Source organism: Monomorium pharaonis, chromosome 6 (assembly GCF_013373865.1).
Source record: "Monomorium pharaonis isolate MP-MQ-018 chromosome 6, ASM1337386v2, whole genome shotgun sequence".
Lineage (NCBI taxonomy): Eukaryota > Metazoa > Arthropoda > Insecta > Hymenoptera > Formicidae > Monomorium > Monomorium pharaonis.
Genome location: NC_050472.1, coordinates 26,522,226 through 26,544,141, shown reverse-complemented (window position 1 = coordinate 26,544,141; position 21,916 = coordinate 26,522,226). Strand labels below are relative to the sequence as shown.

At 50.3% G+C, this 21,916-nt stretch overlaps 1 protein-coding gene across 18 annotated transcripts in view; it reads right to left on the bottom strand.

Annotated features, from left to right (window-relative positions):
* The window catches only part of LOC105831787 (zinc finger protein 853), an 86,653-nt gene extending 64,797 nt beyond the window's left edge, over positions 1-21,856 (bottom strand). For 7 of the 18 annotated variants that reach the window (XM_036288656.1, XM_036288659.1, XM_036288663.1 and 4 more), the window contains exons 1-2: positions 20,604-21,856; positions 18,632-18,742 (exon numbers count right to left, since the gene is read on the bottom strand). In XM_036288656.1, coding sequence (XP_036144549.1) covers positions 18,632-18,742; positions 20,604-21,692 — 1,200 coding nt within the window. In that variant the 5' untranslated portion in view covers positions 21,693-21,856. The remainder of the gene's footprint in view (positions 1-18,631; positions 18,743-20,603) is intronic. The other 11 variants (XM_036288669.1, XM_036288671.1, XM_036288673.1 and 8 more) reach the window with 5 other exon arrangements.
* Between the last annotated feature and the right edge of the window lie 60 nt (positions 21,857-21,916).

The window sequence follows — 21,916 nt, the reverse complement described above, 5'->3', positions numbered from 1 at the left end:
GTATGTGTGTGCGTGTGTATGAATCTTGAAATACTTTAGATTTCACATTAAATATGATTGCACATATTTTTCAGTCCACACGTACCCCTAAAAAAGAGTTTAGTAATAGCTGCCAAAAGTAACGCTCGTTATATATTCAGTCATGTAACCAAAAATAATTTTACTTTTCTAAATTGTTAGTGAATATTACCAAAACGGTTGGTTATATTATTATATTTGGTAATGTTTGCTAAAGATTTAGAAAAGTAAAATTATTTTTGGATATATTAACTGAATATTTAATTGACATTATTTCACTCAATATCTGGTAGCGATTATTAAAATTTTTTCAACGTTCGCGAAAGTAATCGCAATTTTCTGAAGAATAGAATGAGTGGTTGAATAGTTGTAACGTATGATAAGTCTCGCAATAATAAAGTTGTTAAATAGCACGGCGACGGAAAGTTGTGTGGAAAACTGAAGGAGAGAAAGAGAGAACTGCAACGACCATAAACGAGCCGCGCAGCGTGTGGCGATATATAGCAAAGTAGCCGTGGAGAAAGTGTATCGGAGATATCGAGTAATATAAGACGATCGAGATATTGCATTCAGAGTCCGCCGGTGTTTTCAGTGCGTTATTAAAGGTTGCGCAAAAATAAATCGCGTAATTTCATAGCGATCTTTCTCACATTTTTTTTCGACCGTCTCGTTTTTCATACACGTAAACACGCGTGAAGAGGATAGAAGTACCGAGTACGCAGATCGCGACGTATCAATTAAGTCCATTAATTCACTGTCAGTAATAAGACCGGTTAAGCGGTGATTTCAGTCTGAACGAGTTCGATCCGAGCGGACTCGCCGATCGGGAATTATTTTGCGTCGCTAATAGCCCATTGGATTACGTTACTAATGTCTCACGTCTACTGGGCGTGTTAAATATGATTGAATTATTAATGCATTCCTTTCTGCGTGCGCTAGAAGAAGGAGATTTATCGGGATATCGTCGCGGCGAACAAAGTGTCGCGTGTGCCGGGCGGACATTATGAATGCGTGTCGAAATAATCGGTCGGGCTCGCCCGCGTTTTAATTTAAGAGCGATTTACGGATGTTTATTTGATCGCGCGTTTACGTATATCGTGGTATCGTCGGCCGATCGTGCGATCATCGCGCGGATAAGGAGCGGGGCCATTAACTCCGCAAATACCCCGGTATACATACCATATATCGCAGCAATGAGAGAATGTGCGCTCGACCGCGCGCGTTGTTCGCAGTCAATACTTTTCCCCATTGTGCGGCTGCGGCGCCGTGTACGCGGGGAATAAGAAAGGCGCGGAACCGCGAGGGGAGAAAAAAGAGCGAGGAAAGAACGAAAGCGGTTAGAGCGGGAGAGGGTGGAGGGAGGCGGCGGCAAAAAGAAGACGCCACCGCGTGAAGGCCGAGGCGCGCATTCTCGTCGCCACCCCTTCGCGAAATTACTGACCACGGGCAACGCGAGCGGCGCGGAAAGAAAGAAAGAAAGAAAGAAAGAAAGAATAAAGGAAGAAGAAAAGAAAAGAAAGAACGCGGGTGCAACGGGGATAAAAAGAAGTCGAGCACGAGCGTCGGTCGAGATCGGAGATGCGGGGAAAGGAGCGAATTGGTGATAGGCGGGGGAGAGGGAGGGGAAGAGGAGGAGGGCAGAATATCGCAATAAAAATAAACTGCTGTTCTAGGGGCTGAAAGGCCGGCGGAGTTGCAGCAGTGGGCTCGGGCGAGGGGATGCGTACCGCGTGAGAGAAAAAGAGAAACAAGTGGAAGATGAAGGGAGTTGATGGCAGAAGGAGAAAGAGAGCGGCGAAAGAAGGCAGCAGCGGTGGCGGCGGCGGCGGTGGTGGCGGCGGTCGTTCGCGGCAGGCGGGGAGGAAAATAAGGGGAATAACGAAAGAAGCAAATAAGAGTCTCTGTGTGAGCCTCTTCTTCCTCCACCGCCGCCGCCTCCACTATACACCGCTCTGCCTTCGCTTCGCGTTCCCTCCTTCGTGGTGGGAGGCAATGAACAAGAAGGCGCGAACGGGGTGTGCGGGGCAGAGTAGAAAGGCCGAGCGAGAGAAAGAAAGAAGCGGGGAAAGAAGAAGAAAAGAGAGAGAAAGAAAAAAATAAAAGTCCAGCAGGCCTTGGCTGCTGCACTCGTCGACGGCCGCGTTGCCAAGTCTCATTTGTTTATCTAGTTCTCCAGCATCCCGTCTCCCGAGGCTCCGGAAAAAAAAAGAAAAAATAAATCTCACGATTCTCAGAGTCAAATTTTGCACTCGCGCCCGCAAGTTATGCGATGCATCCGCCATCAACGATGATGTAACTCGCGCGTGGCTCGGTCGAAAGGATTTCGAGTCTTTCCGCTGGATTATAAATGCAACAAATAGAGTCGTGTCGTAAGAACAAGACAGCTCATAAACGATGCTACAATTAACTACCGTGCCCTTGTCAAGGCAATCAAAAGTAAATGAATTAATTCGCGTGACTCAATTGCACGCGCGCGCGCGCATGTCACTCACGAGGATTATGCGACCGAGCGTTCCGCAATGTATAACTATGGTTTATGCTTTCGAGCGATCTCGGGTGCCGTTGATCTTCGCCGGTAACGGAAATCACCGGGGAAGATCACGCGGGTGGCGATGAGGGGAGGAATCTGCGCCAGTGATGTCTACGGATAGTCAACACGTGAGACACTTAAACTTTATGCGCAATCTGATTACTCGAATAACGGAAAGCCCTGGTTGCGTTTTATCGTTTATCTAGATCACTTATAGGGCGATTTACATACGCCGCGCATTTACGCACGATCCATTTGTTAAGTATCTATAGGTCGTTCGGCGATCGGTATAGTTGAGAAAAAAAAACAGCGGTAATTTGTATTGTCGTCTCGATGGACCATTCAAGTCGATCTTTTCCTTTCGGAAAACCAAAAGGTGCGTCTGGAAAATCGGTACTTGATTTCAACCTCTTGCGATCTCGTCGCGTAGACTTGTCAACTTTCTGAGTCATCGTGCGTGCACGAATTCACGCATGCACACACGTCGGTCGTCCGCACGCATGCGTTTGCAACGTGCACGCGTATAAATATGTATATACACGCCGCGCGTACAACCGATCGCGCGCGGAGTCGCCGTGCTCCTTCGTCCGTCCCTCTCTTCCCGTCCCTCTCCTCGCGTCCTCCCTTTTCCTCCGATTGCCCCCGTTACCCCGGGGCCCTCGTGCACTTACAAACGTTTGCATACAAATATACCGGGTATCTCGATGGGTGGTATGCTGATTAGGGAATCCACGCGCAAATTCTTCCATTATTTATGGATCCTCATTTTTAGGACGGCGGCGTTACGCCTCGCCGCCTCGTCCGGCCGCCCGGCTCGGTCGGAGTAATTTAACATTTCTCTACTCCGGGATATTTTAGTTTTAATCGCTGTATATCGATTCGCGGGCGGCGCGGCGCGGCGCGGCCGGCAAACGGTCGACGCTGCCGGCGATGCGGATAGGGCGCTTGTTTCAGCGGAACGGAAGAACGGGCCACGTGACGACCGGAAATCGTCAGCTGGATCTCTTATCGCTCCTTCCTTCGCGATTATTCGCGACATCGATTCGCCCGCAGACGATCGAGGACACGCACGGAAGTCTCAAGCCTCCTCTCTCGCGACCGTCTTCTCGCGTTCTCCTTGCTCTTTCGCTTCACACGCGGAATTTTTCCAGCGGTAATCACGCGTTCGATATTTCCGCATTCTTTCCAGAGTTACGAACGGGGACGTCGCGGCCGTGCAACACGTATTGTGGGAGATGTACGCGGCTGCATTCTTACGCTGCAATTGTTTCGGCTTCGCCCTCAACGAGAGTTGCATCACGACCGCGCGCGTTACACGAACGTCATCCCGCCGATAATGCGGTCCAAGCGATATTCCGATCGTCGACGGACTATTTCCCGCCCGCGTAGGAATCCTTAATAAACCTCGTTTCTCGCTTGTATATATTAATAACGACGAGTCGAGTAGGCGACGTCGTATATAGCGCGCGCACCGAGGTAATGTGTGCGTTGGAAATATAAAAGTTGTTGCGACGCGCGAGCATTAATTATACAATGCATTTTAGAATTCAGTTTTTTTCTTCCGGTAGAGGAGGAGAGGTCACGCTAATAAATGCTACAGGGGACCGACAATCCAACGCAACGGCGTACGCGCACAAAGTTTGCGACGAGAGCGAGTTGTTGTTGTCGTCGTTGCCGCACTTTCGGTACGGCAAGAAAAAGGGCAAATAGTACCGGATTTAAGAACCGGCTGCATCCGTGCAAGACCGTGTCAGATTACGCGCCGGTTCTCCGTCCTACCCGGCCTGGTATCCCCCTTTTCCCTCCCCGTTCCTGCCCGCGCCTGGTCTCTCTCCGCTCATGAGATTGCGCTGCGCTCCGCAAGAAAACCGCAGCGACGCCGGGCTGCGCGCGGCTGGTAAACGAGCCACGATAAATGGACTTCGATATTAATTAAGCCGACGGCGTTCAGCTGACGCGACGCGACCGACTACGTTACAAATCGGCACGTACGGCGCGAGTCGCTCCGTTTTTATTCGCGGCGGTGATGGAAGTCGCGTCGCAATGGCAGGCAGGCGGGGCTCTCTTTCGCATTCACGCGTACGCGGACGGTAATGCGATTCCGCAGTCTGAAACTCCGCGTTTCAATCGCTCTCCTCCCCGCCTTTCTCTCTCTCTCTCTCTCTCTTCTTTTCCCACGTCGCCGCCATCGCGAGATGGCCAGCGACGAAATTCTACTTTCACGCTCGCAGACGCGCGAGAGAGAGAGAGGCTGCGAAGGTCTGGTGGGATTCTCGCCGCCGCCGTTGCCGTCGCCGTTGCCGGCGTCACACGGACGTCGTCGTCATATCGGTCGGCCCCGCTTGTGGCAGTAACCTTGCGCTCTCGCGTCACGTCTTTTTTTTTATCATATCAAACGTATGCTAACAGTCGGCGTGACGCGCGACGGGACGGGGCGGGCGCGGCGATCGCGGTCGCGGCTGCGGCAAGGTAAGACAATATGAGCGGGCTTGTCGGTGGTCAGTACCGCCGGTACAGTCTGTAGAAAATCATTCCTCTCCTCGCTCTCCTTCCTCCTCGACTCTTTGTTTTCGTTTCCTGCGCGCTTACTCCTATACGGCCGGGGTACGCGTACAGTGCACGCTAGCTCGCGAGAAACGGGCCTCTTTCAGAACTACCTACTACCGGCGACAGCTGGAGCTCGGAGGCTCCCCCTCCCCCCCTCCCTCCTCCCCGATAAAAGCGTAGAAAAGATAGGGAAGAAGATCGCGGATCGATCGATCGCGCGGAACAGGAGAATTACCTCGAGTGTAATTAACGTCAGGCCGCGAGACGTATAGAGCGCGACGGGCGCAATAAATTAGCGTGGGCTCTCGCGCGCGGAAATGCAAATATCGAAAGTATCGCCGTTGCCAATGTTGGCACGCCGGCCACGTTTGCGAGTCGGTCGATCGGGCCGCGGCGATGTGGCATTAACGTCTCGATATCCGCGCAACCTTGACCGAGTACGCGACCGATTGCTGAATCCTCGACACTGGAGACGACCCTGACGGGCGTCGCGTCGGTGAGAAATCGCTTATTCGCGCGCGTTCGGCCATGGGCGACGAGCGAGTTCTTCGCTATCTTATCGCCGCATTATCCGCGCGAAAATCCGAGAATTTTCTCAAGAATAACATTGCCGACGACTTTAATATATCGCTTGACTTTGTAGAGAAAACCGCGCGTTAATGCGTTTTGCGATATATTTTTTTTTCTCTCTTTTCAAGGCGGCCTCTTGTTGCGCTGCGAGTTGCTGATGAAAGAAAGCCGGCGAACTGTCTTTGATAATCTCTAATTTATTTTAATGACGCCGAAGCGTGACTCTCCGGGGGAGAGAAGGAGAGAGAGAAAGAGAGAGAGAGAGAGAGAGAGACTCGGCGAGACTTCGGGAGAATGCCGAACGCCTCCGACGCCGCTCTACGTTGTCGGAGGTCAGGTTCACCAGCCGCGCGCGCGATGCGCTCGATCTCTTTCTTCACTCCTCGTTCTCGATGCGCGAACGGAGCTCGAAAGATCAGCGCGATTACAGCTGCGATAATCTTTTTTTTTTTGTCGAGTTGCGGAAGACGTAAGAAGCAGAAGAATGTTGCAAAATACGCGCGATAAAATTTCGAGGCGCGCGAGCTGAAAAGTCTGACTTTGAGAAATAGGTCGAAAATTATCAATGCATAAAAATATTACGCGGGGCGTTATCTTTATCGTAATTCGCGGTATTTATGGTAGTATTTTTTCTCCAAGTAGGCGCTCAGCTTTTTTTTTAATGCGTTTTATATAATGCCTGCGGTAGAATATACGCGTTATTTAACATTAACTGATCTTCGACGGAGGCAAAGTTGTAAAGCATGAATGAGAATAACGATTGAACATTGACACGATTTCGTGAGTGGCGGCCGAGGTGCGAAATGTCGTGACGCCATGTGACGAAGGCCGCCGTAACAACGCGTTCCTGCGAAGGTCTCCCCGCGCGCGAGCGAGGGATCAACGTTCCCAGGACGTAAGAGGATAGTCAAAAGTAACACCGAGTCAAATCGTGTGGAATCCGAAGGCCCCGAGAGCGCTGCACATCGTGCACGGCTCACGGTCGAGCCGTCCGCAAGCGGCGCGCCTAGCAGAGAGAGAACGCAGGATGCTGGCCGCTGCATCTTGCATATATGTATGTTTTATGTCAGCGTGCATTCTGCATTCGCGCCGTTGCCACATCCTCGAGTTCTCTCTCTCTCTTTCTCTCTCTCTCTCTCTCTCTTTGCTTCTTTCCGCGCCAGCCTCTCGTTCCGTCCTCCTTTTCTCCGCGCGACGTGTCTTTTCTTCTCATTAAATCCCGTCCTCTTCGTCCTCTCCCGCCTTTCGTCTTTTCTATCTTTTCTTCAGTTCCACCCGCGCTTCGCGAATCGCGAGACGGCGACGGCGATGGCGATGTCAACGAACTCGGAAAAGCGAACGCTCGCACCGAAAAAGGGGAATCCATGACGGCGGGACGGGGGGAGGAGAGGGAAAGCGTATTACAATATAGCGTCGGTATGCTTAATAGATCGCTTGTCGAGATAAATAACTGCTCGAGCGATGCCGAACGAAACATTAAGCAGCGCCGAGTACAAGCTTCGATTGTTGCCCGCCGTTGATCAACCGCGACGATGTAACGAGATGACTAGCCTAGCGCGGACCGACCATTTTTCCTCCGCTCGTAGAGAGCCGCGGGAGCTCGTTACGTCGTCCGAACAAAACGAACCTTATACCGTGCGGTTTTTTCGCGCTGTTCTTAGGTAACTCAAATCTCTCCCCTCGGTACTCGAGAACGTATCTTAACGAAATTCCCACGGGAAACGCGCGGGAAGGGAGGGTTGGCTTTTTGCCAGCGAAATCATTTTTATTCGTACGATCCGTGAGCTACACGCGTGTGGCATCTTTCCCCTATCTTTGTTTCTCGCCCCGTTCGATCCTCGCTTCTTTTATTATTTTAATTAAAGTTTTAAAAGTTTCCTTTTTTTATTCTCAATCTGGAGAAGATGTATTATGTATTTTCTTCTTATTTTACAGTATAAATATTTTCGCAGAGTTTATTAACACATGAGTAATTTCTATCTTCCATTCTTTCTCTCTCTCTCTCTCTCTCTCTCATTCTCTTTTTTCTCTTTAATTCTCTTTCTTCCACAAACTCTCCGTGCCTCTCACTCTCAGCTCTCATTTGCTTCTACACGCGAGCGATCTGGTCGTCTAAACGGTGCCGCCCGCCGCGTCAGCTTGAGAGAGCCGCGAAAAATACCGATACATAGTATTACGTGGAACTTGTATAGCCAAGCCCATGCACACGAAACCGTCCGGGACAAGTTTCTTGCCGACTGGCAAGTGACGGAGGCGTCACGGGAGGTCGATCAGTCCGTCTCGACGTTGGAGTAGGTCGAGACGCGCCTCGTGTCTCCCCGCATGATCGGTACGAGAAACATTCGATCGACATTGTCGATCGTGATCTAAATATCCGTACTCGTGTGGTCCATATTTAACAGCAGATGTGACAATCCAATTACGAGTTTTATTTATCATATCACGAAAATGGTATGTCAGCTTTGTCGTTGTTAAGAAAGACGTACGTAAGCCATTCGGCGCTAAGTATAGAATATGCGCGAATCAAAATACACTAGATCGACGTTTTAAGTCCACGAGGCTTTTATAGATTTATTCGCATAATTCGGAATAATTTCATTAGAGAACGGATTTAGGAAAGCGCGAAAACGTGAAGAGGATTGAGAGGAGTGCCGGCGAGTCGAGTATTCTCTTTGTTCGGGAAGAACACAGAGAGGAACGCGGGAATATACGAGAGGTGCGAATTTCGCGAAGGTGTAAAGCTTTCACGAACGACATATAAATGAGAGAGCATCTTTTTCTTCTGAGGTATCTCGCGTCATCCAGCGGACAAGTGTCGTTCGCGCTCGAAGGAGCGCGGCGTCCTCGTACCGGAATGTGTGGCCGTGTGCGGTACGCGCGATCCTAAGGAAGGACATGTTCGACGTGGGGTCGCGGTCTTAAGGCTAAGTGGCCGGTTTCGGTGAATGCGAATGACGAAGGAGCGTGTGGACGGCAAGGAGCAAAGACGTCAATGTCGCCGCGTGGTCGGCTGGTTCCGCTCGCGACTCCGGAACTACCCGGCTAGTTAAGTCATGTTGGCCTCACAATGGAGCAAATCCGGAAATGAAACGAGATGCCGGGACACATTCGCTCGCCGTCCAGTCGCTCCCCCTTTCCCTTCGCGCCAATGATGCCAGGCTTACACGCAGTCAATGGAGGGACCGGTCAAGTACCAGTTTATTTGTTTACCTTTTCCATCACTTTTTGTCGTGGAAGGTGAGCGAGTAACTTGACTTGCATCCCTATTGACTTCGTGTATTCATGGTGTTTTCCGTGTTGCCTCTTACCTCTCGTGCGCGAGTCTCTACAGTGGGTGGATCACAGTTAAATCGCGGTGGTAGGAGCTAGGTAAAAAGATCACAAAATATGGCACACTGTTGCCCGAGTTCATCGTTCGGCACTTCGCGGCGCGGCTGGTCGCTCTGGTGGGGGCGACGGATCCGTTGGGGGAGGATGACGAAGAAGAAGATGAGGAAGAAAATGAAGATGGGGAGGGGGGAAGGAGCCGAGAAAATGGGGGAGAGGAGAACTAGGAAGGAACGTTTGGAGAACACACGACAGAATTGAAATACGTAGAAACGGGACAGAAAGGAACGGAGAACGAGACGAGACGACGAGAGGATCTACTGAGCGCACTGTCAGCTGTCAAACGCGCGCACGTTGTCGATAGTCTTCTTCTTTCACAAGCGTTACCGCCATTCAGCCTGATACGAGATAGATCGACACCTTCGAGGCTCTCTCGCGGTCCCCCCGAAAGTCCCCACGTTAGCCCTCGAAGACGAACACGTTACGGTTTCTTCGTGAAATTTTTCCTACAGTGACGATCGAAAACTGTTCCACTTCTTTCGATCTTTTCTTTCAAGAATCCATTGTCTTTCCATCGGTCTCCTCACTAATAGACTTCTCTCCCAATGATCTATCACTCGTTGCTTCTGTTTTTTTATTGTCCAGATTTTATCCTTGTTTTTTTTTTTTTTACCGAATTAACAGTGCGTGGGAGAGAAAAAGGAGATGGTGATGAAGCGGGAAACGTCACTGGCCCTCGTGGTCGGTACTATCGTGATCTTCGTAATAGTGATGGTCGTCGTCGTCGTCGTTGTCGTTGTCGTTGTCGGCGTCGCAGTCGTCGTCGTCGTCGTTGTCGGCGTCGGCGTCGTCGTCGTCGTCTTCCTCGCACTCTCGTCTCCCCGTATGTGTGTGTGACGCGGTGCGCGCGTGGTGTCGCGTAAAGTTGATCGTGCGTGCGCACCTTGTGCTTCGTTAAAGAGTCTTTTCCGTATAAAATGCTGGGGCGCCGGCGAGAATCGGTTTGGCCGTCGCCGCGTAGGCTTCATGCCGGCGTCCTCGTCGTGGATTGGCCGCACATCGTACGGTGGGGAGCACTGGCGCGAAGGTCCGAAGGTAGAGTACTCGCCTCGAGAAGCCACCAGAGCGGATCCAGGAGAGTATAAGAGTGGGGTAGCGCCTGCTGCTATTGCCGGCAACGCACGCTCTATGTACAGGGGGTTTCAGGGACGGCTAGGGTTGCATAGATCTACAACGATGACGCTAGATTGAATCCAAGGATCACGCTCGAAATCGTTTGAAAGTCGAGCAGGTTTTTACAGGATTTGAAGACGATTTGAAGCGATTCCGCAAGTAGATGAATAGTCTCGTTGTACGATCGTGATAGTTTGCGCATTAATCGATTTGAATAAACGTCAACTTGATCAAGTCGCCATCGAGACGACTCGTGATCATGCCGGCGAAGAGCGTTCCATTGGTTTCGGGAGCGGCATAGAACGCCTAGTTCGGACACCGCCGAAAATAGTGGTTGGCACGGAGGGAGTTCCTAATCTGGAAGTAGTATGCGATCGACCAATGGTCTTCCGTTGAATTTGGGACCGTGCTCTAGTGGGGACGTAGGCGCATAGTAACGCCGACGAGATAAATCTAGTGGGGATAAAGGCCCGTAGAAGACCCATGGAGCGCACTCGCCGGAGCGGACCTTCTTCCTGCGTCCATCGGCGGGACAAGGACACGATCAAAATCAGAGAGAGAGAGAGAGAGAGACGGACAGACGGAGCGAGAGAGAAGGAAAGCGTAAAAAAAGTCGAAGTATCTATCCGAGAGCGTCTATCCCTGTCTTTTTTCTCTCTCCTTTTCTCCTCTGCATCTCGTAGTTTCGCTCGAACTTTTTCCATCCTTGTCTCGCGTTCGCTTTGCACATGTCGCTGTCTCTTTGTCGACCCCCCCCATCCTCTCTCTTTTTCTCTCTCTTTTCATCTATTGCTGTCTACCTTTCGTCCTTCTCATTCTCTCCCTCCGCTCTGACGCTCGGGAACAGCCAGGCTATTCACCCACGCATGCACGAGATGACGATGATGATGATGATGCCGGGAACGCTGGCTGCTGCAACATGCAGGCTCCGAACGGTCGCTACTTTTCCGTTTGCCCGCGCATCGTTTTAGTTACTTCGAGTGTAAAAATGTACGACGATAAAATTTACACGTAAACGGAGAAGTATCTTAATTTTGCAAATTTTCAGATTGTAATTAATTCGCAGCGTATCGGCATGCACTATTCTTAATTGGCAATTATCGCAGTTACTCGATTTTCTATTTTCACCGTGGCAGTGTATCTCAATATACAAATTGCTCGATATCTTTAAGATACTTTTCAGGGTCTTTCGATAAAGGCACCCTCTCTTTCGCGGAAATCGCGAGTTATTTTTTTTTACTGACCGAGTTAATTTCGCGACCGCGAGACGATCGCGGTCTCCCCTCTTTCTAATCGTCTGGCCTCCATTTTTAATCTCGAAGGATAAAGAAACGTCGACCTCTCTGTCATATCTTTAGCGATTTTTTCTTTTTGCTCGCGGTGTGCAACGGTGCGAGTGACATTGGTTCCACCACGCCGTTGTTGTCGGCGTCGTCGCCATCGTCGCCGCCGTCGTTGAACGGCCTCGCTGACACAGATTCCGAATCGGCTATTTTTTCCTCCGGCCTGCTCGCGCTTTTTTATCTCTGCTTCTTGGTGCGCATTTTTGTTCCCCGCGCCTCCCTGTTCACGGAGATCGCTCGTTCGCTCGCTTTCCTTTTCTCTCCCCATGCGCCCTTCTTTTTTTTTCATTCGCGTCCTCCTCTCCCTCGCATTCTCAGTCAGATCCTGACCTACGACTACGTTCGGGCCAGCATCTGAATTTCGACGGTTCGAACTGGTCGGCCCGTTCGAGCGAGTGGCAATCTCTTCGGGATAATTCGGGTAATTTGTAATATATTAATAATGAATTTTTATTATATTTTATTCACCATATTTCCATTAGATAAAACTTTGAAAAATTATCTCATTTAAGTATGTTAAATAATTTATAGGCGTTGGTGAATTAGGTATCTTAAACTTTTTATTTTTTTAGATTATATCAATTTCTTTTAATTTGTTTAGCCTTTGTCTTAGATCAAATCAATTCTGATAATAATAATAATTTCGCAAATGTTTCGTTTGTTCTAAGATAATTTTTTATAGTATATATAATAGTTTCGTCACAACTTATTTGGAGGAACTCTTCCTCTCTCTCCCTCTCTCTCTCTTTCTCTCTCTCTCTCTTTCTCTCTCTTCAATATATATGTATCTATCTGATTGCATTAGGTTTACGTGTGTGTACAGAAAATCGCGAAAACTGCGGTCGTTTTAGCTGCACTGCATTTCGACGTTCAGGTCCGAGTGCACGCAAAATGCACAGATATATCTGTCTCGCTATCACCGCGAGGACGGAACTCCCCGACGGGGGACTCTATCCTCCTCTCGCTTCCTCCCGCGCACGCTTCCCTCTCTCTATCCTTCTCGCTCTTTTTCTCCTTTCTTCCCGCGCTCTCGCAGCCAGATCCTGACCTACGACTACGCTTTCGTGCGAGCGCGCGAATTTCGTCCGAAAGTCGACGCGGCCGAAGGAGCGGATTCGCGGACCTCCGAGGTCACGGAGCGACAGTGGGGATCCGAGGCCGTAGGTCCACGAGGGGGACTGCGACGTAAAGAAAGAGGGCAGACGAGAGGGAGATCGAAGTAGGTGGTTGGAGGTGGACGTAGTGCTGAGGGGGACGAGGAGAACGTCCAGGAGGATGCGGTGGTGGCGGAGGACTAAGCGACATGGCTCACGGCGGGATACAGGAGGCGAGAGGGGAAGGGGAAATGGAGAAAGAGAGAGAGAGAGAGAGATAGAGAGAAGATTCGACGAGGAAGAAGATGGACGAAGAAGAAGAAGAGAAGGAGGAGGAGGTGGTGGAGGAGGAGGAAGAAGAAGATGAAGAAGAAGAAGAGAAGGATGAAGAAGAAGAAGAAGAAGAAGAAGAAGGGGGCTGATCCAACGGCAATATACACACAGAGCGGCGCAGACCGCGGCAAAACTCTGCAGTTTTGCTCTGTTCGATTTTGCAAACTTATATTTAGAAGGGCAACGATCTTTTGCCGCGCTCGCGGCGGCCTCAGCGAGAAAGAGAGGAGAGAAGAGAGGAGAAGAGAAGAGAGGTTCTCGGATACGCGCGCGGTCTCTTTCTCTTTCTCTCTCTTTCTCACATAAGACGGACCTCGGGATTTCTCGGCCACGAGAGAGCCACGAAATGGCAACTCTCGTTTCCATTGCGTTTTGTGCGTGCCCATCAGTTTTTTTCTGCCAGTTAACCGTATCTCTTTTCATCCCTCCCTCCTTTCTTCATCCCTCATCTCCTCTGTTACGAATTTTTCTTTGTCTCGGTAGCATCGTCATTATCTCGCGTCGGCGTCAGCGATCCCGATCCTTTCGGTTCGACGGGTTCGAAATACCGTTGCCGAGCTTTAACCGAGCGACGCCGCTCTTACAGACGTGGTAAGAAACCATTTTAGTCGCTCGTATAATCATCACGCGAAATACTCGTAATATGAAATCTATAAAATTGTAGTAGAATTTAAAATTAGCCCGCGTATCGAATGTGAATTTATTCGCGAGTCACGAGCATATTATCGCGGGAATTATTGACATTGATGAATTTATAGAAGAGCGATATACGCTGATGACGTACTTCGATATAGTTTTGTACCGCATACCCTGACCGAAAACGTTATGGTCTTCCTTACGTTGCCCTATAATCGTGCATGCATTATGGGAAACTTTGAGGTCAGTCACCTCGGCAAAGTATGTGTATTTCGTCGTCGCCTTTGCTCGCTCACTCGCGGCGAGTTTCGCGCTGCAGGCTCGCATGCCCCGCTCAATAACGAATTCGCCGGTTCGTCGCGCGAATACGTGCCGCTAATTGACATAATTGCCCGCGCAACAAATATTCGCGTGGGCCACCGGAAAAGTTTCGCCGGGTCTATTATCAGAGAAACCGATGTTTTGCGACGCTCACCCCTTTGTTTTCTTGTCTTCTTCGCCGCGTAATGTGTGTAATCGTTACGGAAATACCGAGACTATTGTTGATATATGCATACGTCATTAAAAAGGAGTTCGCGCTTCTGGAATAGCCTGTGTATTTTTGTCCTGAGCGCGATAATCGCGCAACACGTGTCTCCCCGTCTCTCGTTCCACTCCGCGTATTATCGCAAATTCCCGCGAAAGTCTCGGGCGAAATTCGTTCGTGTCGTTCGATTTCCCCGCGAATGGGATATTTCCGCGATGTGCACGTGCTAAAACGTAATATAAAGCGGCGAATACGCGCGCGGCGTGCGCGGGCGGATTTCGCTCTGTGTCGTGGAACAAGGTTCTCTCTCTCTCTCTCTCTCTCTCGGCCGGCCGCCCCTGCGAGCGCAATCTTATCGTGGAGCAGCGCGCTGCACTCTCGCTGCACGGCTGCAGAGAGGAGAGCGCGCGGAGTCAACGAACGATAAAAAAAAGCACGAAGAATAAACTCCGTTCCGCGCGCGCGCCTCCCCCCCCCCCTTCCCTGCGCTCTTCCTTCTCTCGCGCACAACGGGAGAGCTCCTCTCTCTACTCCTTGCCGTCTGTGTATGCACGCGTGTGTATGTGTTGTAACCTCTCTCGGACGTGTGTGGGCGCGAATGCTGCTCTCTTCCCTTTCTTTCTTCCCTCCTCTCTCTTTCTTTCGCCGCTGCACGTCCTCCTCCCCGCGTTCCTCGTCGCCCCCGCGGCCTCGCCGCTCTTCTCTTTTCCTTCTTTTTCTCCGTGGCTTGTTTGGGGTAGGTCAACGCGGCGAAGCCGCGTACGCAAGACCAGGCCGGGGGCCCGCACGTCTGACGTCGCGACGCACGTCTTCCACCTTTTCCTCTCTGTTCGTCCGTAGGTCGATTCTTTGTACCGATCACGCGGTTTTGACATGTCATTTGCGAACGGTAGTCGCGCGTGCTTTGATGCAGTCCGCTCGCGCGGAATGCACCCACGCGGTTTCGATTACTCGCGAAAACGGAATGGAAAGTCATTAGGCGCCGCGGCGTATCATCGTATCGTTCTACTGCAAAGATTTCGGGTCTTTTGCGAGCACCATAGTAGTCAGTATTATTGCAGTTCTACCGTTTCATCGATTCCCCCTTCGTCAATTAACAGACGGATTTATCCCTCGTGACTTTTTCGCGCTATTTTCTTTCTGACTTTACATTTTATTTAGTTATGTTTACGCGAAACGACGTCGCTCGAAGTCGCTCTCTTTACTTTCAGACGTTTTCGTAAGAAACACTTCTCGGATCCGAGAAAATTAGATTTCTGAAACAAATCTCCATCGCCATTATCACTCGCCGTTTCTTCCTCGCAGATTCACCGACTTTTGCGAGCGATCGAACGCATTCGATTAAGCCGTTTTCGAAGAGGCCGCGGATGCGCGCGCGTTATTGTTGCCGATCATGCGATCCGAAAATCATAGAAAATTACTGAAAAGCCAAGAAACTCCGTGACGATCCGCTCGGGACTGAGCAAAAGGGGGGTAAAACGGGGAGGGGGAGAGGAAGGGAGGGCACCCCTCGTCTTGAGACGTCGTAATTCTGTCTTTGCCGTAACGGCTATCCGGCACGGAACTTGACCCCCTTCTCTCCTCTCCCGCCATCCGCCCTTTCGGTTTTCTTCCTCGACTCGAAACAGAACAACCCTACCCCACCTCCCTCTGCCTTTCCCCGGTAACCAGAAGGGTTACTACGCCGAGAGAGAAAGAGCGGTGAAACAATGACACGCGCGCGAGAACCGTTATTTAAATAGTACACGGGAACCTTCCGGGCATGAGGAGGAAAAAAAAAGGCTCGCGCTCCTCCGAGGGACGCAACGTGAGAAAGACTCCTCGGGATTTGCATGCCGGAGCGAGACGTATCCACGCCGGCAAATAGATAATACGCGGTTCTTTCCGTTTTCTTTTTCTTTTTTTGCCATCGCGGTGAGAGAAGCGAGAGGAACGCTCCAGCCATTATTTGATCGTTTTGCATCTCGTCGTCGCGCTCGACTCGAGTATATTAAATCATATACTTTGCGACTATCGTTACGCTTTGCGATCCTACGTTTTACTAATTTTCTCCGTCATATCTTAAAATTATTAGAAATGTGTCGATTCGCGTAGCGATCGAAAGTGAGTTATTAAATTTCTATCGCGAATCTTTTCCCATTTTCTATTTAATTATTTAATCAAAAGTTAATACGTATTTTCAAAAATGATGAAGATCGACGTTAGAACGTTGTTAGACACCGGTACGGTCGGTCTTCAAACACATAATGATAATGATAGTACGTCAACGATAATTTATATTGGTCGCAAAGCAGCTTGGTCTCTTTCGAATTTTCTTTTCCTTCTGCCCACTTTCTCACCCTCCTCTTCCTTCCTCACGGTTCTGGTTTCTCCTAGCAGCTGTCAGCTCGATCCGAAATCATAGTCCCGGATCGATCAAGGGTGAATCGTGGTCTGGATGCAATAGTCGTTGCCCCGAACGAACCGGTTTAACGCGCGTTGAAAGAGCGAATTGGGGAGAAGCGCGGGCAAAAAATTCATTTGAATCGGCCGACCCGAGTCGGGCAGAGGCGTCGAAATAATTGGATTTTAATTTTCGAGGTAGCGCGAGGTTGAAACAAAAAAACGCGGGTGCACCCCCGGTCCTGAGAACGATTCCCCGCGAATGTTTATGTAATATCGCGGCGCACTCGTCTCATCCTCTCTACTCCGCGGAACCCTTCATCTTTCCCACGAGCTCACAATAAATCCTCAAGTGTCCCGAAATTTTTTTATCAGAGTGGCGTCATCGTCGGAGACAACGGCTGTGAACGCACTCTCATGTATTATTTTTATCAATCCTTAATTAAACAATTTCGTTTAATTGGATTTTGCTATTAAAGATTTTAAGATTATAGATTTTAATTAAAGCACACGTGGCTCCTTCAGATCTCCCCGTGAGACTGTGTTACCCTAATTCGTAGTTTCGAATCGATTTAATTGTACGCAGCGATCTTTCTTCATGTTATTCTTACAGGATTGATTTAGCAGCGTCAGACAAAGTCCGTAGCGGATTAATAAGTCTCGAGATTTGAGAGTTAAAAATCAAGTTTTGGCCTATCGAAAGCGCCCGTATCAATCATCATCGCTTGAACAGAATGAAAGGACGATGGCTCGGTCCCCGCGAACGGTGCGTGGGGATGGCACAAAGGAGGCGAATGTTTTAATTAAATCTCGGGGAAACGTGGAAACTTCGCCATCGCTCGGCGTTTTTGCGATTTTCCGAAAGTTTTGCTTCGCGCGCGCGGCGCGGGACGGCTTTTAAGGTGGCGATGGAAGAAAAGGAAGGACGAGGTGGAACACGGCGGGAGGACGAGGTGCCCCGGCAACCCCCTCTCGCATCTCTCCCTTCCTCCCCCTCCCCCTCCCACCGTCTCCCTCCACTTCTTCCTGTTACCTTTTCCGCCGTCACTCCGACCGCCGCTATCGCCGCTAAAATAAAAGAAGCCGCAAAAACAAAAGAGCGCTGCGGCTACTTAACGAAACAAATTGTTGTTTCGTCCTGGGGGTTGAGAATTTTAAAGTTTCTCCAGCGTGGGAAGGGGAGAGAGTATCTCGCCTTTTTACCGCGCTGCACTCTTCTCCTTTCCCGGGACCTCACGCTCCGTTCATCAGTCGACAGTTTAACGTAATTCGGGACTCGTTAGTGACGCTTTCTTTTCCCGTACTTTCGTGCTTGCAAAGTAGCGCTAAAAGAAACCGCGATATACATCTCGCGTCGTCGTTGACGCGAACGTACGACGTAAACTGACTGATCGGATACACGAACATTCGATCTGGTCATTCGACCGAAAAATTGCCGCTTTATCGATGTGTAGGTACTTTCTCGTCGCGTGTGCTTAACCACCAGTTCTCAAAACGTCGCGGTGCGAAACGCATTTCGCCGCATACCGCACGTCATCCGTTAAATCTTTAGGGTGATGTAACGACGCGCTCGTTAGTACGAGCGCGAGCGAGAACGAGGATCGTTCGAACCGCCGTTGGCGGTCAGTTACGAGTAAGTAAGACTATTTCACAATGCACAGGAACAAGGCGACACATTCAGCTGACGAGGTGCAAAATGAAACGGCGATACACATACGAACATGCCAGCGGGTAAAAAAAAGTAAGACAACATCAAGATCAAAATGACGAACAGATATAAACGAGCAAAGCAGTCGAGATGCAAACTGAACGAGAACGATTCCAGAGGAATTCGCGCGGAAGCGAAATTATAATCGGGCAGAATATAACGAACTGAACGATGCTACATATCTGTGATAAACGAAAATTAATTTCTACGAAAAACGAAAGAAAAATAAATGTCATTGGACGAGATGAGACGCATCGCGTCTGCGATCGACGTGCAGGATCGACAAGTGCAAATAAAATGTAAAAAAAAAAAGAGAAAAACAACTGCGATAAAATCTCGGCCGTTGGTAAGAGAAAGCGAAGAACTTAAATAAGGAACGCGCGCAGTGGGCAAGGAGAGCATTAATAAAAGGGATTTTGTGAACGGGCTGAGTGTTCAACTCACTCGCTGCAGGGTGGACCAGCATTCCTCGAGGGTGCGTTCGCTGATGTTGCCCATTCCTCCACCACCGCCGGCACCTACTGCACCTCCAAGCCCCGCCGCAGAGGCACGAGACTATCAGGCAAGATAGGATAGCTCATGTTAGTCGCCGATCCTCGACGTCCTTTTTGGCGCTACTAACCGTCTCTACTACAAAGCTTTTTTTCGTCGGATAGTAGTCCGCGACTGCTACTTTGAATGTAAAAACAAACGCGCGTTCCGCCATGGCAGTGACAAGCCAAAGAACGGCGTGAGAAAATGAGTATTTCTATTTCGTACGCAGAAATAGTTACTCGATCAAGGTCGATCAGGTGTAAATTAATATTCGCGATAATAATCATTCGACAATGTAAAACGAGATTTCTACAAAAGTGTCGGCAATATACCGACGTTCGCGGAACGTCTCTCCATGCGAAGCTCTAAGGCTCTTTCGGTTCTTCTCACGATATTTATAGTATCTCTAATTACAAATCGCCGATGCTCAGACTTGCTTACGCGATCTTAAAGTTCCGCTATCTGTCGGGAGATACGATGATTTTTCCTTTCTTTCTCTCTCTCATACACTCTTTCGCGCTCCAGCTCTTTTTCTCTTGCATTCACACGCTCTCCTTTTCTCTCTTTCTCTCTCTCTCTCTCTTTCTCCCATCGTATCGAGCCTCTGCAGCCCATACCGTCGCAGAAACACGGCGCGATATTTTCTTGGTAACATCTTCCCGGCGTACCGTATGACGTATGCGTATGGTATTATCTGTGTTGCGCGGGTCAAGAACCCCGAGAGACGACGTATCTGCATCTTCCCGCATTGGTGTGCGTGGGCCGCGTTCGCATTTGCGGACCGCACTGCTACTTTGACGTGTGCGTGCTTTCTCGGTCTCTCTCTCTCTCTCTCTCTCTCTCTCTCTCTCTCTCTCTCTCTCTCTCTCTCTCTCTCTCTCTCTCTCTCTCTCTCCCTCCCTCCCTCCCTCCCTCCCTCTCTCTCTCTTTCTCTACTCTCTCACTCACTCTCACTCTCTCTATTGCTCACTCTCACTCGCAAACTCTCTCTCTCTCTCTCTCTCTCTCTTTCTCTCTCCCTCCTTCTCTTTCTCTCTGTCGCTCTCGCGTATGTGAGCGTGTAAGTCGGTACGATGTAGTAAGTCAATGTACTCTGTTGGCATGCGTGTGTGCGTGTACGCGCGTTTGTGTATCTGTGCGAACCGTGGTCAGCGTATCTGGGTACAGTCGCGTAATCAAACCGACGAAATTGTCGATGACATGTGATTCTGTAACGCTAAGATGACGTTAAATTAACGTAAAAGCCATCGTGTTCGAATTCCGCTGATTTTCCGCGCAAACGTTGTACGCAAACATTAGCGTTACACGGATGATAAATTAGAAGCGGCGTTATGGTATGCCGTTCGGCGAGAATTTGCGTCAGTAGTAACGCACGTTCTAACTTGGCGCCTCATTTTTGCGCGAGACAGTAAACTTTCGCAAAGCGTTAAAACCGCGCGCTATTTACACGTATACGAGTGCCGACATGTGGGAGGGACCTTGATAGCTCGCGATACTTAGGGCCCGTCAACGCTGTCGTCCGACGACAACGTCGTTGAATAAATATTTTTCCCCGCGAGGAGAGAAACCTCGCTCGAAAGTATTGTCCGGCGTCTGTCCGCATGCGAGTGAATGACCCTATTTATCGGTGCGTTATGTATTTTTATCGCGGTTGCCTCGCCCTAGTTATTTATCGCAGAGCTCTCCTCTGCAGTGGATACGGAGAGTCGCGGGACACATTCGTCCGTTTCTCTCGCGCGAGCGGAAGATAATAGAAAAAGATATGTATGCACGCGCGTGCACAATGTGCGCGTGGAACGGAGGAGATATTGACGTTCTTTTTTTTTTCATCTCCGATTCGCGAATGTAAAACTCGGGGACTGCGTCGTATATTGCTTCTCACCTGCAACTCGTTGACGAGCTTCTCCGTGAGCGTGGCGTCGTGAGAGTCCTGGCTGGTGGCACCCGGACTCAGCATGGAGTTCTGTGAATTCTGCTGTTGATTGCCCGACATGTTCATACCGGCGAGACCGCCATTCTGAGCGATTGTACCGGCCATGTTGAGCGCCTGCTGCTGAAGATTTTGGGTGAGATTTTGCGCCTGCTGTAGATTCTGCGTGAGATTTTGCGCCTGCTGTTGTAACGCTTGCTGGTTGAGCGCCTGGCCAAGATTCTGCGTGAGGTTCTGCGCCTGCTGCTGCAGCGTTTGGGACAAATTTTGCGCTTGACTTTGGATGTTCTGTTGTAGACTTTGGCTCGCCTGGCTTAGATTTTGCGGTTGGTTGAGCAGTTGTTGTTGCTGTTGCGGCGACAGATTCGGCGTCAAGCTCTGTGCCAAATTATGCTGTAGGGTTTGTCCAAGATTTTGCTGCATATTTTGCGTAAGCGCTTGGGTTAGCGCCTGGCCCAGATTCTGATTAAGCGCCTGAGCCGCCTGGACGGCCTGAACCGCCAAGGACGGACTCGACGCTTGCGACATGGTCTGTGCCTGGGCGAGACTGTGCAGACTCTGAGCCATGCTGGAAGCAATGGCGCCCTGATGATCTGCCTGCGGCGACGGCGTCGTTGGTGCTGGGGAAGACTGATGCTGCGGGCCTTGATTAGTCTGATTCATCGACAACGCGTGCTGCTGTTGTTGCTGCTGCATTTGCTGTTGCGGACTCGCGGTTTGACCGCCAAGGGTCGCGTTCGCGTTCTGCTGTACCTGCGAAACTGCAGTCTGCTGTTGCTGCTGCTGTTGCTGTTGCTGCTGCTGCTGCTGCTGCTGCTGCTGTTGTTGCTGCTGCTGCTGCTGCTGCCCGAGCGGACTATGCAGTTGCTGGACCTGCTGCTGGTGCGTCGAATTTGAGATGGGACTGTGCTGTAGTCCGGGTGAATGTTGAGGCGGACCGCGTTGCGGCTGCTGCCAGTAATCCGACATTTTAAATACGTGCTGGCGTAGCGCGTGGAGATTCGCGGCTGCCGCGGTGACAGCCGACGCTTGGATCTCCATGGGTTCGGAGTCGTTTTCAAGGTCGGGTTCCGGCGAGCTGCAAGGATCCTCGTCCTCCTCCTCGTCCTCCCGCTCGGTGATGTCCTCGTCTTCTTCGTCGTGAATTCTTGTGGACCGGTCCGGCTCGGGTCCGGGCGGTCCTCCGCCAGCAACAACAGCAACACCACCGGCGCTTCCGCCGCCGCCGCCACCTCCACCGCCACTTCCGCCGCCGCCGCCACCTC